Below are 18217 nucleotides of genomic sequence, written 5' to 3'. Positions count from 1 at the left end.
AACAGCCCCCCTGCGGGGCAAGAGTCCGAGTGGCGCTGCAGAAGAGCGAACGCGGCGGATCGTCGGTCGGGCTGCGGGCGCGCTTTACTTTACACGGATTTTACACGGTCGGGGTAAAAAGCGGCGGCGGCGGCGGAGCGGTCTTGTGCAGGGGCTCGCAGGTAAAAACAAATCGCGTTTCTGTGGCGATAGGGGAATACGTCGCCATTTCCCCGGTGAAACAACAACACCACCAACAACAAAAAAAGAAGCTGCACCAAAAAGTCGGTGTTTTGTGTACGAAAAGCTATTCGACGCCGCTTTTTTTTTTTTACCTGGTGGGAAATACCTCAAGATGTTTTTTTAATCGCTCTAAACGCGGAAAGGATACGATTTGTCCCGGTGGATGGACATTCCTGCAGGCATCGCCGCGCCGCGTCCCGGGGAGCCACAACTTTTTCCTCCGCACAGAACGCTCGGAAAGCTGATCCACGCACCGCCCGCGGAAGGGGGGTGAGTACTTCATCTTGTCCGAGAAAGGCTCCATCTCTCTCTCTCTCTCTCTCTCTCTTTTTTAAGGCGCCTTTGTGTCTGTGCTTTCGGTAAAAATGCGTTCCCCGGTCGCCGGTGGTGCTTTTCCACGTGTTTACGTGCGATTTTTATATAAAAAAAAAGTTTTTTATCTGATGCTGAGGAATGCGGCGAGGTAATGAATGAAGTCGTCTGCTGAGATCTCGAGCCGCTGGCTCGAACTTTACTTTACACCCCCGTCGAATAATAACGCAAAAATGCCATTCTGGGGCCATTCGTGGCTCGGCGGCTTGAAGAGGCGCGATGACGGTGGAGTGTCGAGGACCGCGTGTGTGTACCTGCGCGCCGTGTGCAGGTTCTTTATTTAATGGTACTTTTGGACGTGTGGCTCTTCGCCTGGACGGGGTCGTTTCAGAAGGTCTTTGTGAGAACAGAAGACCTGTTGCCTGCAGCTTCTGTTACATGTAACAGAGCTCTGGAATGCAGACCTGGATGTGGGGTGATCACATCCAAATGCGCTCTGAGAAGGAGGGAAGAGCCCCCGAGCCCGGGGGTGTTGTGTAATGGAGGGTTTTGGGGACTTCCAGTGGAATCCAGGTGGAAGGTGCCCTGGTGGATTATAAAAAAGGAAGGGGGGGTGGGGAGGGAAGATGGAGGGCTCAGCAGAGAGTCCCTGTCTCGGAAAACAAATACAGGGCCGAGGAATGTCATGCATGGATGCAGGAGCACAGTAATTAAGGGCCAGGGCTGGGCTCTCGTGGGGGGGGTACCAGCCCCAACCTTAAATTATCACAAAGAGCTGTTTCACAGGGGTCTAGCCCGGCTCTGCGCCCAAAACCGTGCTGCCTGCATCACAGAGCCGCGCTTTCTACGTATAAAGTTTCCCGAAAGAGAAATTGCCGTTTTAGTATGAGAGTGCTGAGGAAGGCCTCGGGTTAAGTGCAGCGGTGCTGGGATTTCTATTTTACATTTACAGCATTTATCAGACGCCCTTATCCAGAGCGACTTACAATCAGTAGTTACAGGGACAGTCCCCCCCTGGAGCAACTTAGGGTTAAGTGTCTTGCTCAGGGACACAATGGTAGTAAGTGGGATTTGAACCTGGGTCTTCTGGTTCATAGGCGAGTGTGTTACCCACTAGGCTATGGGCATGACAGGTGCCCGGGGAGCAGTGTGTGGGGACGGTGCATAGCTCAGTGGCACCTTGGCGAATCCGGATTCAAACCAGCAACCTTCTGATTACGGAGCCGCTTCCTCAACCGCTACGCTCCGAAATTTGGCCATCATAACATCTTAAAACCCACTTGAATAGTTTAAATGCCCCCTCCGTTCATTGTCACCGACACTTCAGGTAGGACACGTTTGCACAGAAGCGCTTGTGCGACTCTGATAGCCTGGCCACGGCCGCTGTAACGCAACCGGCGGCTCTGTGCGCAAGCGAGCCGCCGCGCAAAACAGAATATCGCGAGGGACGGAAACCTGTTCCGAGAAGGGATGTGGGGGCAACACTGGCCGAGGGGGTGGGGCAGAATTTACTTCCCAGAACAGGCCACCATCTGTAGGGGTTACGGGACGAGGGCAGTCCGCCACTCCCGGCTCGCGCAAGCGCTTGCCACCTGGCTGCTGGTCTGCCCGTAGACGTGAACAAATACGAGGCCTCGCCCACGCGGCCCTCAGCTGCTGGTTTGGCGAACATTTCAGATGGCGCGAAGAAATTCATCATCTTCCAGAAAGACACCTACTGTTTACGCATCAGTCAGCAAGACACATGCCAACACTGGGATGGCGAAAGCGCGTCCTATAGCCCTTGTGTGTCCTTCAGAGTCCGTGAACGTTCACACAGATACTCCAGCAAGTATTGCCGAGGCACCTTTTTTTTTTTCCGTTTTTCTGCCGCATCACACCATAAATGCACACGAGCAGGTGAGATATCATAAGGGACGGTGAAGTCTGCAGCCTGTCTGTCTCATTATTTTATAAGAGATTCTTAAACTTTACAAGGCATTATGGGCTCTCTTAGTGAAATGGACTGCATTTAATGATGTCTTCATAAATCTGCAGCACGACACTTTTTAATCTCTGCACAGTTTATAAATGTGACTCCCAGGTTGGAAGAACACTTGTCAGTTTTCTATAAAATTGCATCAGGAATGTACGGGGTCGTCTTCTTTTATGGGGCGTGTAGTGTTTTTTTTTTTGTTTTTTTTTTATGGTTGAGGGTAAGAATGTCCGTATGATTATATTATTTCATGCTATATGTTGTCCATACCTGTAAACCCAGTGCATTGGCAATTGGATGGTGGTGAAGACATGCTGTCTAAGAGGAGTGAATTGTGGGAAACTTTGGGCCTGTCGAATTAGACTGTGTGATTTTTCCTGTTTCATTATGCATGTGGGTGAGGTTGGAAGAGAATCTGTTCTGATGTTCTCATTTTGGAGAGCGGTTCTTCTGCATGGAGTTGTAGATGTGGGTGGGTGTTGGCCTTTCCCTGCAGAGTTGGAGAGGTGAGAAGGGACAGGGGGCAGATGGCAATTTGCTTAATGGCTGGAGGCGGGCAGCATAAAACAACTGTGTGATGACAGGCCTTTGTTGTGCAGTGACTGGCAGGGCCCAAGGCCCCTTCTTTTTTTGGAGAAGGCACAAGTGACAAGTGGCAGACTTTAGGGGGGGTAAGATTAACAGATGTGTGCTTCCCACTTCAAAGATTGCCTTTCAGCACCTTCTCTCTCACAGCTGCTGTTGAGTTTGGCCAGTTTGACAAAAGGTCATTACGCCGGGCATTTGTTCTGCAACTTATCTCCCGGTCTGGTCACCTGTAATAGTATTTTTCTGCAGTGATTTACTTCAGTTAAGTACGCTGAATGAATAGTTTGCATGAACAGCAGATGAGCACTGTTGTTTTGTCTCCTTTGGTGATTGACTCATTAATCTTCTCCATCTTTAATAACCAGGCAAAGTAACATGGCTGTGGTGGAAACCTTAGCGCCTACTGGGAAGGTAATTTTGACTGTTAGTGTTGACCAAACAAGCAGGGGGCCTGTCCAGCACCCAGACCCTGAAGTTCATGATTGACTTTCTGCTTTTTGCTGTTTCCATCCAAATTATAAAATCAATTGTATACATTTTTTAAGACACGGGGGGTGGGGCGAATGGTTGATGGTTTAGTTGCTATTCTTCTGTAATTAAGAAGGACTAGTTCACCTACACAGTTCATCTGCATTCTACAAGATGTTGAACACAACACAGACCTGACTCTATTAAGCCATGGACTCCTCAAGACCACATAACGAGGTGTTCTTTGGTATTTGGCACCTAGATGTCAGCACTTGCTGAGTGGTTTTTCCATAAATCAGACTTGTTTTTCCAGCACATCCAACAGATGCTTCATTAGCTTGAGGTCTGGGACATGTCGAAGTAAAGTCAACACTTTACACCTGAACACTTTTTGGAGTGTGCGAGGTCGCATTGTTGTCCTGAAAGTGGCTTGTTCCATTTCCTTGCATGTGTGGTCTACATAAACTCTCAGAAATGTGGGTAAAGTACTGCCTTTGCTCCCAGTGTACATGTTTTACTTAAAGCAAAGGCTGACAGTCCAACTGCCCATGCTGACCTTTGCCCACTATACATACCATGGAGCAAAAGTCCCTCAGCCTCAGAGTTAAGTCCAAGTTAGGTGCTAGTAGAACAGGATGTCGTTCCCTTTGCCTGTCAGGGGTTTTGATATTGTGGCTGATTTATGGTTTGTATTTTTCATGGTTTTACAGTAGATATGATGCAGCATAACCCTTGAAATTTGCCGATCTTTGACCGCGCCGCACTGTGACTCATTTTCGCGCAGCCAGATAAATCAGAGCGTTGAAGCAGGCTAGTGTTTGGTCTTCCCTTTCGAAACACACACAAAGCAGGAATGGGGAAAGGCTGATCTTATCAGTTTCTGAGTGTCCAGAGAGTTACAACATGACATTACCGTTTTACCGAGAGTTTAGAAACTGACGCCTGTCGTTTGTGCTGAGCCCAAGGTTGCCTGCCATTTGCTGTTCTTTTGAGAGGAAACACAAACCTCAAGGCAAGCACAGGGCACGCTGCGTTGGTTCTGAACCTTGTTTATTCTGCTGCACGCCCCCTCGGACAGTCAGAGCGTTGTGTGCCCACTCCCACGCCCATTCGGCTGCATTCGCCATTCTCCCGGTCCTGTGTAGTTACCATGTCATGTCATGGAATTTGAAATATTTGTTACTTAAGGGTGCACTATTGTTTTATTACCAGTGTTATATCCACATCCACATTTAAGAATTCATACCACAAATAAACATAATAACATAAATATTTTGACTTTATTTATTTATTTGTTTGTTTGTTTATTTATTTATTTATTTATTTGTCTTTCTTGTTCCCCTCAGGTGATCTTTTGGCTGGTGGCACACATGGGCCGCTGTTGCTAAGCTGTTTGTTCCTCATCAGTGCCAGCAGTATGGCCTCCATAAGAACGCTGCTGCCATGGAGCCTCCTGCTCTTGTGGGCCATACTTGTCCAACTTCCCAAGGCCCAGTCACGTCCAGCTGTCACCGACCAAGGTAAGAAGTGCCTGTGGATCTCAGTGTTGGCTCTTTTCTTTAAAATGGATCTAGTTGGGTTCTCTTTCGGGCCTCTGGTTGGTGAACTGCATGTTTCCTGCTCTGCCATCTTCCTTCCGTGCGCCACGAGTCTCTTTTTCCATTCCTATTGAAACATCAATACCATCAACACACAGAGGATCATTGGAATTCTGATTTATGCCCTGGATGTTTCATCGTGAGCGATTGCTCCTCGTTTACACTTGAAATGACCAGGAGTAATGTTAGGCTGTTTGATGTTTAGTTAATGTCTGGTTCCACCTCCTGCTGTAAGTACAGTTCCACAGCTCTGCTGTTCCTGTTCTTTTTGGGAGGAGAACCTGGAGTTAACAAGCATGGCTGGAACTCATTAGGGCCCCTCTGTATGTTAACATTCCAGATGCACTTCTCTCATTTCTTCCCTTTAAATACAAAGTGTTCCTTTTTCTTTTGTTCAAGTTTCTTCAAGTTAGAAATGTAGGCTTCACAGCCTGTGATCTTCGGATCACACAAAAGCTCTTGTCCCCCAAGAAGTTTCAGAACTCAAGAACAAGATCACTGTTTTTTTTTTCCCCCGTGAGCGTTTCTGTTCACATTTAAAATGCGTAACTTTTTTTTTTTTTCTTACACACTAGTTTAAGGCGGTTACTCTAGACTGACGTTGCATGTTGTTAATATTGTAATTTTAGAACATCTCAGAACACAATCCAGGGGGCATTTTTGTACCACTTGCATCTTGATTTGAAAAATATCCATGCACTCTCGTGCAGACGTGTTGGAATCCTCCCATGTCCTTTTGTTGCGGGACACAAGAGGTGGGGGAGGGTCCCGGGTCACAGCCCCTCCCTCCCTTGTGCGCTTCCCTTTGTGTCATTAAGGTATTTGGTGTCACAGGGAGAACGGTTATCTGCCACTGAAGCTATAAGTCAGAGAACCTGTGGCCAGCAAAAAAAAATAAAAAACAAAAACAAAAGGTTGGTCTCCACCCTCGGGCTGATGTTCATGGAGATTGTGTTTCTGGGAAACGTTCGGGTTCCATAAGAAGCAGGAGACGGAAGAGAATCAACGTCCAGCTAATTAGTGTGCGTATCTCTTCCTCTGGCACGGAGCGCTCCGGTGCGCGGCCCGACACCGCGCTCTCCCCAGACACAGCGCTCGTTTGTGTGAAGCCATAACTCACGGCCGTGTACAGGACTCCTGTGCCTGCTGATGTCATCTTGTGGCGCTTACAGGCGGCCTGTTGTGTCGCTCGCTGCAGCACAGCGCTGTGGAGTGACGGAGCACTCTAATTTCACAATTCATGGCTTGGCGAGGAAAAGCTCGGCCGCAGAGTTTCCACATTTCTGTCCCGAGTTTCCCCGCATAAGAGGGAATGTGGCTGAGCTGAGGATGACCTCAGTGTGGCCGGTGCGGAGACAGGAAATCCCAACAGCAATGCACTCCACCAATTGCTTCCTCTGCAGATCCTCTGCGAAACTGCTCATAATACCAAATCCGATCACGATTATAGTAGTTTACTTTTCCAAAGAAGAGTCACACGTCGACCGTAGTTTACATTATTTCCTGAAAAATATGCCATGATCACAACTCTCACCAAGCAAGATTTTCAGTTGACGTTCTGCTTTGGTTCAGACAGGATTGGCGTTGTAATTGTGGGTAAATGTTGTGGGGGGGGTTGCTCAGACTGGCTCTGGGCTTACACGCCTTCTTTCTCTCCCCGTGAAAGTGTTTTTCTCCTCATGAAACGCACACAGAACATCTGTTTTTCAGACGAGTATCAGATTTTATTTTGTGCCCCATAAAGAAAACATTTCAGTTCGACAGTTTACACCGAAACCGTTTCCTCACCCAGCCGCCATTTTCAGTGAACCAGCACTGATTTCAGCTCTCAGCTCCTCAGTTTAGGGTTTTATGTGCTCAGGGGGGGAAAGTCTTGCTGCCATCTGTTTCTGGTTCGTCTGAGGGAGGTGGCGGTTTGTGTTCTCACTGTATTCATCTGGATTTGGAGATGTCCACTGTGTTCCATCTTGCGCTAAGATGTAATAGCGCGATCTTTAATTATTTAGGTGTAAACGTTCGTATGCTGAGAATTAATGGACACCATGCGATAGCACAGCTAGTTTGCGTGACGTATGAAGTTGAATGGATTCGTACCAGCTTCTGAAATGAATGAGGGGTTGCGGCTGGTCACAGGCACTGCTGAATTGCACACTGTGGGCACTATTTTCGAACTGGTGCTAAGTGCAGCGTTACGGACTAAGTGGGGCTTGTTTACCAGTGTACTAGTCGAAGGCATCCTCAGGATTTACGTGAATCAATAGATCATTAATGATGCTTGCGCACACGTTACTTGTTTATGGGCATGGTTTTAAATCATCCAATGAAGAAGTAGTGTGCTTGAGGGCTGTTAATTGTTGGACTTCTCCCGTTTTATAAAAACATACTCTGAGTGACAAATAAGTTCTTTATATACACACACAACCACCAAGTGCTTCTTTCTGGTTTTAGGAATTCATGTAAATCCTGAGGATGTCCCATGCTTAACAAATCCCATGCTTAGTATTTAACATTGAGCTGGGTACCCTGTGTCTTGCTAATGGAACTTAAACCAAATAAAGCAAAAGAAGGCAACAGAAATAAAGTCAATGGGGTTTTCCATGTTGTTCTTATCACATTCGCAAATATTTAATTTATAACATGAACCATAGGGTAGTGGTCTGATAAGATCGCAGAACGTTTGCTACCAGCGAGCACATTTCACACAAATAGACCATGCTGGTTGAGAACAGGACACAGTTTGGAGAAGATCCCTTCCACAGCCCCACCTCCACCCCTCCATTTACTTTGCTGTGGATTTAGTTTTAAGGAGAAAGTTGATCCTACTCCCTTTTTGCCTTTTTCTTCCCCTGCATGGATTAAGGGGCCTATGATCCAGGAAATACCTCCACTTGGCCCAAGGATGGTCTCCATGACAACAGGCAATGGGACCTGCTGCTACTGGCCTCTCCCCCGTCTTTAAACGCTCTTATGCCCGCTCTCCGGGGGACCCCGGTGTATTGTTCAGACACATTTGTCAAGACAAAGGGAGGGGGATTAATTTGTTTTACAATTAAGGTGACCTTAAGCTGCAGGAGGAGGGTGGGGAGGTGAACGGCTGTGTGCGCTGGTCTGCGCTGGTGTCGCTGTGTTTGGCTTTTGTGCCTCGACGACGAGACAGCGAGCGCATTTCAATCTCAAATAGCCGTGAATGAATAGAAAAGGTTAATCTTTAAACAGTTTCCTTTTCTCCTTCAGAGCAGTCTAGACCGTTAAAAAGGACAAAACACGTTTTGTTTCATTCATTTCCTTCAGCTAATGGGGACTACTCCCATTATGTTAACATTTAACACCAACTTATTCAAAGTAAAATAAGCATGTCAGATATGAAACCTATATCGACTTATATTATAAAACTGTGTGGTTTTATTTGTAATTTTTTCCTCGTATATGAATCAGCCTTATAAGCACCCAAAAATAGGAAACCTGCTCTATGGAAATCTATAAATATACAAAAGTCATGGAAACACACTGAATGCACCACATTCCACACAATGAGCTTTCTAAACATGCATTAGTCACTTTTTCTTTTTCTTTTTTTATGGCTCTGCTTGCATTAGTTTAGTCACACATTCATGCACGCTTGCCTGCAGGTGGTGGCTGTTTTTTGGTGTGTTTTTTTTCTGGTGTGCTTGTGAATTTTGGTGATGGTTTTTCTCCTAAGGGACGTTCTTTACCACCTTCTAGTTCAGGAAGACATCTCTTATTAATAGCCCTAAAGTACATTGTGCGCAATTTGTGTTTATGCACCACCAGTCGAGTCGCCGGTGAAAATGGAGGCGTACGCGTTGTTTCCTGGGGAACGGTTAGTGCTGCGCTGCTTTGACCAGGAGGAGCCCCAGTGGCTAGCTGTGCCGGTCACATGGACTAAGAATCAGACTGCCGTGTCAGACGGGCGTCACGTGCATCTTCATGGTGCACAGCTGGAGATTGAGTCAGTGGAGCCCGCTGACTCTGGACTTTACTCTTGCTTTGCCCAGAGCCATTTCGGTAACCACAGTACAGTTTTTGCGGTTAACATTACAGGTATGTACAGGTCACAAACCCTCGACTTGGTTCCGTCTTAACTTTTAGGTGATGTGGCCTTCAAAATGCTCACCACCTTCTTACAAACGTCTTGAATAACCATATTTAGGGACCAACAATTTTTTATTTATCTGTTTGTTTCTTTATTTATTTATTTAGACTGTTATTTTGGCTGGTTTCAGACACCAGAAATGTCATTAAATGTTCCAGCACTTTTTTTGTACTTATTTGGAGAGATGCCTACTCTTGAGTCCAAATGTCTGTTTCCTGCTTATGCAAGAGGAAATGTTCTTGCTGTGAAATGGTGTGTGCTGGGGAACATTAATGCCATGTCTGTGTAACCTGTAACTGTCCCTGTAACTACTGATTGTAAGTCGCTCTGGATAAGGGCGTCTGATAAATGCTGTAACCTTAATTTGATGTGTTATTTTTCTCTAGAGAGTTTAAGAGAGGCATTTTGAGATTTGTGAATGAAAGGGTTTATTTAAGGAATAACGGATGAGGGACACGGTAACCTGTCAGCACATTCTGTTAAACCGTTAATACTGTGATGTAGCAGAATGCTTCTATATTTCTGAAGCAGTCATATCCACCAAACAATCATATTTTTCACAATCAGTCAATAGTGTTTGTGCGTCGGAAGTTACTGCTGGTAGAACAAACTATTGTAAGACTTAAATCAGGTATATTTTTAACAGCCGATGCAGTTGCGTCTTCTGAAGATGAAGATGATGATGAATCTTCCTCTGAAGAAAATAAGCCATCAACCAACCAAAAGCTCTTGCGTAAGATTTTTTTTGTTTAATTGCCTATGGTCCTCCTTTAATTTATTTCCCTGCTCATGTGTTTGTTTTCTTCCCTTAGCCATGGCTCCAAGGTGGTCTCAGCCAGAGAAGATGGAGAAGAAGCTGCATGCCGTGCCTGCTAGCAAGACTGTGAAGTTCCGCTGTCCGGCTGAGGGCAAACCCACGCCAACGCTCCGATGGCTGAAGAATGGCAACGAATTCAAGAGGGACCAGCGCATCGGAGGCTTCAAAGTAAGAGCATGAGAGTGCGGCACGTGAGCCCACCACCGTTGCCACCAAGCAATGTGTGGAATGTGCATCTATGGCTGCCGGTCTTTGTGAGGAGAAACTCACACTTGAGCTGTGAGGGGAGAGCTGACACGCCACAGACCAGTGGGCTGTGTCAGCAACTCTATGGGAGTTCCCTCAGGGGAGCCACCTGACACTCCATCCTTTTATTTCTAAATGTGCACGCAAACCTGATCACAATATCTATTATCGCTCGTAAAATGAAAAGTTTTAAATAATTGTATTGTAAGAACATTTGCATTTAGGCTTTTTTTTATCAGTCATAATCACTTTTTTTTTTTTTGCTTTTAATACTGTTTCGGTATAATGGCCAGCTCATAATAATAGCAGTGTCTTCCTAAATGTTTTCTTTATTTATCAGCTTTGCCTTTTGTTTACATCCTGTCTCAGCTCCGAGAACAAATGTGGACCATCATCATGGAGTCTGTTGTTCCCTCAGACAAAGGCAATTATACCTGCATCGTGGAGAATGAATATGGAAGCATCAATCACACATACCAACTGGATGTTGTAGGTTAGTGACACCAGAGTGTTGCCCTTTAGTATTGCTAGTGATTCTTTAACTCGCAAGTTATATAATAACCTAAATTATTGCATAATCACAATAGCTTTTGCTCTGTATATAAGGACATCTTATTTCCTTTTTTTTCTGTGCTCCTCCAGAACGCTCCCCTCACAGACCAATCCTCTATGCGGGGCTTCCAGCCAATCGGACAGCCGTAGTGGGCAGCGATGTGGAGTTTGAATGCAAAGTGTTCAGTGACCCACAGCCTCACATTCAATGGTTGAAACATATTGAGGTCAACGGGAGTAGAGCGGGACCTGACGGCCTGCCATATATACAGGTTCTGAAGGTAAGAGTGATCCACCAGAACATTATGTGCAGGGTGGTGTAAACTGTGTCCGAATAGCTGTTTTTTTAAGACTAAAGTGTGTCTTTGTAAAATATTAACTTGAAACATTTTAATCCTTAATTAAGCATAGTATTTTCCAACTCCTAAAGCAACTTGCTATGGTAGGGGTCCACCAGGATTGAGAGACTCTGGTCTAAAAGATACTGTATGTTCCACCAAGACCCAGTCTAAAAAAAAAAAAAGTGAGACAATTAATGTGAAACGTGTTTAATGCAATAATCTCAGAAATAATAAGACAGTTTACACACCTATATTACAGCTGTGGTTGGTTTGGACGTTGTTCATGAACAAAAACAATAATGCAAGAATCTGCATTTTTGGTATGTATGTAGTTTATGATGTTCTTAAGCATCAAAATAAATGAATTAAGCCACAGAATGATCTACACGCCATTGCATGGAGGTAATTTTTTTTAACGCTGGACTTTTAAGTTCTCTAGTACAATCTCATGGTGGCCTTTTTTTAACCTCTGGGACTGTAGACAGCTCTTGATGGATTATGACCTCTGTTTCTTTGTTCCCAGCACTCAGGGGTCAATAGTACGGACACCCAGGTGTTGAATCTCTACAATGTCACAGAGGAGGAGAGTGGCGAGTATATATGCAAAGTGTCCAATTATATAGGAGAGGCCAATCAGTCTGCCTGGCTAACCGTCCTTAGGGCACAAGGTAACCACCACTGGGGGTCAATCTGAGAACACGAAGGCTTTTCTTCCTGCACACTGTGTGCATTCAGTGCCATGGAATCTCTGGTGACACATTCCATGTAGCCCATCTTCAGCACGTGAAGATGGTAGTGGGATGTGTGGTGGTGGAGGGTTGCGCTTCCTCCATGCTTGGACGGTGACTGGTCAGTGTAGGGTCAATGGTGGATTTTTCCTCTTTCTACTTCTCTAATCTCCTCACGGTGGAGGAGATGGGATCTCAAAATTGGGTCAGGGGAAGAGGCAAGACTATCTTCACCTTCCTCTTTCTCCCCATGGTGTTTCTCTACCTCCCTTCAGGGCTGTTCTCCTGGTGTCTTTCTTTCTTCCTCATGTCTTGGGTCTTGGGTCTGCCTCTGCTCTCTTGCAGTCTGCTGGCCTGAACACCACGGATAAGGAGATGGAGGTGCTACAGCTGAGAAATGTGTCTTTTGAGGATGCCGGCGAGTATACTTGTTTGGCAGGCAATTCTATCGGGCTCTCTCATCACTCTGCATGGTTGACCGTCGTGAAAGGTATTAAGTGGTTCTTATCTGTCCTTCTCTCATTTGTTCTCCTCTACCTTCCTTCGTTTCATCGTCTTTCTCCCACTACTGGATTTGCTTGTGCATGTCAGACACTGGAGTTGCAGATGGCCTTTGTTTGTTTTTTTGCTTCAGTTCCATTAAAATTGAGCTGCTGCTGAGATCAATGTCATTATTTGATTTAAGATATGGATTTTCACTGAATGCATTAATGTACATCAGTCAGTAACTAGAATAAACCTTCTGACAGGCAAAGTGAATAATCTTCACCTGTGAGGTGTGAACAGTAAATAGATACCAATAGATACCACTAGAAACATTGGCAAGTACACACAATTAGACAGGGCGTCTTCCTGTTGTGGTTGACTGGTTAACAGATTAATGTCTTGTGGTGCCCGCTGGAGAGCAGAGAGCAATAGCTTCAGTGTCTGCATCTTGCACATTTCTTTTTATATTCTTTTTATATTCATGTATTATTACTGAGCACAACGACTGCAATGCAGTGCCCTTTAAAGAGTTTTATATTTTTGTGTTCCAAAAATGGCATGTTGGAAAATCACAGTATTGCTGATTAGGGTTTTTATATTAAGGGAAATAAGGGACAAGTCAGTCTGATATAATTTTGATCTGATTCATGTACTAGTCATAAGACCCCTTCTCGCACCCAACAACAAACACACCATACCACCAAAAAGGATACATATAAAGGATACAATAAAAAATATTAAATATATCATATTGAACATTATTTTATCATGATCTGCATTGCAGTAAAAGTGTAAAAAAACTGCTAATCTGTGGTTATATCTATTAACTAATGACCCATAAAGTAATAGGCTTTAATGGTTTTTACTGATCATGCTATTGTTTGGAGCATGGCATGGTCTTGGGTTTCTTTTGGTGCATGCATTTGGGATTCAAAATTCTTTTATATTCTTCATCAAACAGCTTTAACTTTTGTTCCCATCTGAAAGTTTTCAATAAAAACACTGTGTCTGTGATAGTATAATTGCCCTTTATTTCAACCCCAAACCCCAGTGAACAATATTGGCATTTGGTGATGGATGGAATCATGCGCACCTAGCACTATGTGCGGGGAGCCGTCCAGGGAACGGCTGCATCCTCACACCAGCGGAGAATGTGGGGCGAAATCCTATGCCACAAAGCAGCCATTATAGGACTACAATGGGAGTTTGTGCTTTTTGCTCTGTGCCAGTAGCTTCAAATGCAGGGGTTGAAATAAAGCAGAGTCGTCGTTTTGTGATTTTTGAGGTGAGACGTAAACATGCGCTTTGTATGAGGTCTTGCTTTTTACCTTTTGTCCATCCTGTGCCTAGCTACACCCTCCACAGATGTACCGAGCCAGACCTACCTAGAGGTACTGATCTACTGTGTGGGCTTCTTCCTCATCATCCTCATGGTGGGCGTGGCCACAATTGTCAAAATTCGCAGTTCCTCAAAGAAGAGTGAATTTAATGGGCAGATGGCAGTTCACAAGCTGGCAAAGAGCATACCTCTCCGCAGACAGGTAACAGAAAGTAGATAAAGGGTTTCATCGTGCTTTAACTTGTTTTCCAAATACACAAGGTAAAACACATATAAAATAAAATGCTAAATCTTTCAGTGGTAGAGCATTATACTTAGGAATTAAAGCTTTTTAGAAAAATAACACAAATTACATGCTTCAGAAAAGAACACATGTAAGGGGTCATGGAACATAATAAACATTATGTGTACTGCCACAAATCCCATTGTCATGATTTGTCAAGTTCATCAGTTTTCTCATTGGCTCATTAAGTTTAGTATTCCAGCTCATGGAATAATACTATGCTACATCACCCTCCTGACTAAATCTGAATTTTCTGTTAATGTTAACTCCTGCAGGTGTCTGTGGACTCCAGCTCCTCCCTGAACTCAGGGGTGATGCTGGTGCGCCCGTCCCGCCTCTCCTCCTGCGGTACACCTATGTTGTCCGGAGTGTCCGAGTATGAGCTTCCCCAGGACCCTCGCTGGGAGCTGCCCCGGGACAGGTACTGATTGTCCTCCTTTCTGAATCTCCATCGGTGGATTCAGTGTACAGCCATGTTTCATCAGTACTTAAGGGTCCTTGTCTGCTGTTGCACAGGCTGGTTCTTGGAAAACCTTTAGGAGAAGGCTGCTTTGGCCAGGTGGTTATGGGGGAGGCCCTGGGTCTGGACAAAGACAAACCTAGCCGTGTGATCAAAGTGGCTGTGAAAATGTTAAAATGTGAGTTTTTTTGTTTGATACCCTTGGCACAACACTGACCATGTACAAAATGTACATAATTAGTACAGCAACATAAATTTTGCTTTTTTTAAAGCTGATGCCACTGAGAAGGACCTGTCTGATCTGATCTCTGAAATGGAGATGATGAAAATGATTGGCAAGCACAAGAATATCATCAATCTGCTCGGAGCCTGTACACAAGATGGTATGGGAGATTTGGGAAGATTTAATTGTGAATATTTTTCAAGAGAATTCACTAGTTGCCCCAATTTGTTCCCTAAGTGTTTTCTTTGTCTTTGAAGGGCCTCTTTATGTAATTGTGGAGTTTGCTGCTAAAGGAAATCTTCGGGAATATCTTCGTGCTCGCAGACCGCCTGGAATGGAATACTGTTACAATCCTGACCAAGTGCCTGTGGAGAGCATGTCCATCAAAGACCTGGTCTCCTGTGCATACCAAGTAGCTCGGGGAATGGAGTACCTAGCTTCAAAAAAGGTAAGGACTAGGTTAATCTAGATAACCTCTTTGTCTCTTTTGTGGTTGTGTTTTACTTAGGGTTTGTTTAGATTAGTCTTTGAGATATCAGATTGTGTAAGGACAATGCATGCCCTGCATTTGACTTCTCAGAGGGCTTTTTTTTTTCCTTTCCTTATACCCAAAGGGATCGTTGTGGCACTGATGTATTGGGTACAGCTTCAGCTTTACTCACTGCTTGTTGCCTTTGTTTGTCTGTGTGGCTGTGCATCCCACAGTGTATCCACAGAGATCTTGCTGCCAGGAATGTCTTGGTCACAGAGGACAATGTGATGAAGATTGCTGACTTTGGGTTGGCCAGAGACATCCACCACATAGACTACTATAAAAAAACGACAAATGTGAGTATATCAGTGTCTGAACTCAATGTAGTTCCTTTGCAAAGTTCTGTTGTATGCTGGTACTGAAAGATGTCATTCTCAGGGACGGCTGCCTGTGAAGTGGATGGCACCAGAGGCATTATTTGACAGGGTTTACACCAATCAAAGTGATGTGTAAGTGGTGTAAATTTCTGTTTTAGTTTTTAGTTCCAGTCTAAATAGGAGTTGGACTTCATCATGTTGACTATAATTTTGGTCATTAAAGGTGGTCGTTTGGTGTGCTGCTGTGGGAGATCTTCACACTTGGCGGATCTCCATATCCTGGGGTGCCTGTAGAAGAACTTTTTAAGCTCCTGAAAGAAGGCCACCGGATGGACCGACCCTCCACGTGCCCTCACGAGCTGTAAGTCTATGGATTTTATCAAATAGATTAAGCCACCCAGTTGTTTAAAATACTTTAGTACCATTCAAAGAATCCGGAAAGGTTCACAAGCTAGCACAAGTTACCCCAAATTTTTAAAATCACTTTATATGGATACCTTACATTTAGGTATCTTATGATGAAAGACTGCTGGCATGCTGTTCCTACACAAAGACCCACTTTCAAGCAGCTTGTGGAGGACTTGGACCGCACTTTGTCCATGACATCTAACCAGGTGTGTGCAAGCACATGCATTATGTTCTATCTTACCTATTACCATTAATTACTATGGGTCATATAGTCATTTGGCACTTTCCAACATAATAATATTATTGTTGTCCATATTCCGTTTTGGTCTTAAATAGCAAATTATTACTTCTCTCACATCTCTCATTTGTAGGAATACTTGGACCTCTCAGAGCCTCTGGAGCCTTACTATCAGGTTGCCATGGATGCCCATAGCTCAACTTGTTCTTCAGAAGCAGACTCTGTCTTCTCTCAAGACCCTGGGGTTGAGGATCCTTGCCTTCCTGCATTTCCTTCTCAACATAATGGAATATATAGGAACCAGTGATGGATTTACTTCAAAACTCTTTATTTTTCATTGCCTACAGAAACTCCAAAATTCCAAGCTTCTGCATTGAAGCTGTTGGAGTCTGTGATTGCAAACCCAGCACAGAACTGCCTATTAGCTGCTGTGTTTCTACACATGTGCATGACCAACCATGAGAAGACTTCCTATGGCCTGGAAACTTCTATGTTTGTTTAATTCTCTTGGCAGGTTCATTGCTTTTTGCGTTGATGATGATTATATGAGCTTCTGAGCTCTAATTAGAGCCACAACTGATAAAAGAAGAAACCGCTGCTAGATAACTTTCAGTGTTGTCTCTTTGGTCTTTTATATGAGTAATCAGTTCTAGAAGAGCCTACAACTGAAGGATGGTATGAGCCTGGACCTGAACTGGATGCTTTTGAGAAGGCTACATGAATTTGCAGTGCTGGACTGGTCTTGGTGCAATGGATTGTCTGAAGTATTTCCTGGTAGATTACCAGAATACACCCAGCTAGGTAGACATATGGACAGGTCTACTGAGAAGCTGAAACAGTCTTTACAGATTGGAGGACATTTCTTGGGAACATGCTGGTTTGTAAATACAGTTAAATTGTATAAATATATAAATTTATATTTACTATTGTTTTATGATTTTACAGATGCTAACCCTGTGACAAAATTGTAATAAAAGAGAGTTCAATGATTTTAAAATGTCTGAAAATAAGCTAATATTAAACCTGGCCAGTTACTTACAGTAGATGTTGTTAAGGATCTGGTTTTCAGTTCATTGCCATATACTGCTATAATAAATACTCTGATCGGAAATTTAGTTCCATGGGGTCATAGTGTGTTGGTCAAAGCAACATATACAAATGTGCATATATGCATGCAAGCATATAGGGCTTTGCACAAATATAGAAGTGAAAGGAAGACCATATACCCACTTCATTGGGCTCTTAATTTTGCTCCATGCATTAAATCATGTTCTAATTCAGATGCAATCTTAAGTGTATTCTCCCATAACAATAACCATGATTGGTTGACATTAATTTGTTGCTGTATTTATATTTCCATTTCATCTGCTCCTACCATTTGCATATCTACCATTGACAATCATCCATCCCTGTTCTGTATGTCAACTGAAAATAATTAATGGCAGCTTTTTTGTTTGGCCAATCATTATTTGACACTAGGAAAGATTGACATTATATCACAAAGACTGATTACTGTAATGGTTTAATTAAAAAAAAGTCTAAAGATAAAGCTTAAATAACTGTTTATGCTTGCAGGTTGTTTTTAATTATTTGCCATAATGTAAATGTTATATCCGGTGGCTGTGCACTTATGTCAAACGGACAAGTCTTGGCTCAGATTGTCAAAAACAGCTCTATTAAATATTATTAATAAAGAAATGAAATGACCTAAAGACCTCTGCATGTTTTTCTCGGGCCGGTCATGTGTGATATAAATGATGGGTGAACCACACATGCCCACTCACTGGGTGGTAGAATGGCAGATGTGGATGTGCTGCTGACTTCATAGGAAACATCTAGTTTGGCTGAAAGCATCCAACGGTGGTAAGTATGTGATTTATGGTGGGAAGGGTGCATTTTCCCCTGCAGCGGTGGCCCATCAATCATCCCAGCCATCCACAGCCCTGCAAGCCATCCTGTTCGACCTCACT

At 44.0% G+C, this 18217-nt stretch overlaps 1 protein-coding gene across 2 annotated transcripts; it reads left to right on the top strand.

Annotated features, from left to right (window-relative positions):
• The first annotated feature begins 225 nt into the window (after positions 1-225).
• fgfr1b (fibroblast growth factor receptor 1b) lies at positions 226-17953 on the top strand. Of its 2 annotated transcripts, none has more exons than XM_028971457.1 (18): positions 226-492; positions 4911-5085; positions 8956-9225; positions 9924-10010; positions 10090-10262; positions 10710-10833; positions 10983-11173; positions 12307-12451; positions 13798-13988; positions 14345-14490; positions 14586-14707; positions 14802-14912; positions 15010-15200; positions 15458-15580; positions 15663-15733; positions 15825-15962; positions 16110-16215; positions 16381-17953. In XM_028971457.1, the coding sequence occupies exons 2-18, from the start codon at positions 4983-4985 to the stop codon at positions 16552-16554; spliced, it is 2466 nt and encodes an 821-aa protein (XP_028827290.1). In that variant the 5' UTR covers positions 226-492; positions 4911-4982; the 3' UTR covers positions 16555-17953. The 2 variants fall into 2 exon arrangements, with proteins under 2 accessions (XP_028827290.1, XP_028827289.1); XM_028971456.1 differs by lacking the exon at positions 12307-12451 and adding an exon at positions 11757-11901 and having other exon boundaries at positions 368-492.
• Positions 17954-18217: the final 264 nt, after the last annotated feature.

This window comes from Denticeps clupeoides, chromosome 3 (assembly GCF_900700375.1).
Source record: "Denticeps clupeoides chromosome 3, fDenClu1.1, whole genome shotgun sequence".
Lineage (NCBI taxonomy): Eukaryota > Metazoa > Chordata > Actinopteri > Clupeiformes > Denticipitidae > Denticeps > Denticeps clupeoides.
The sequence above is the reverse complement of the archived record's forward strand: the minus strand, read 5'-3'. Positions and strand labels throughout refer to the sequence as shown.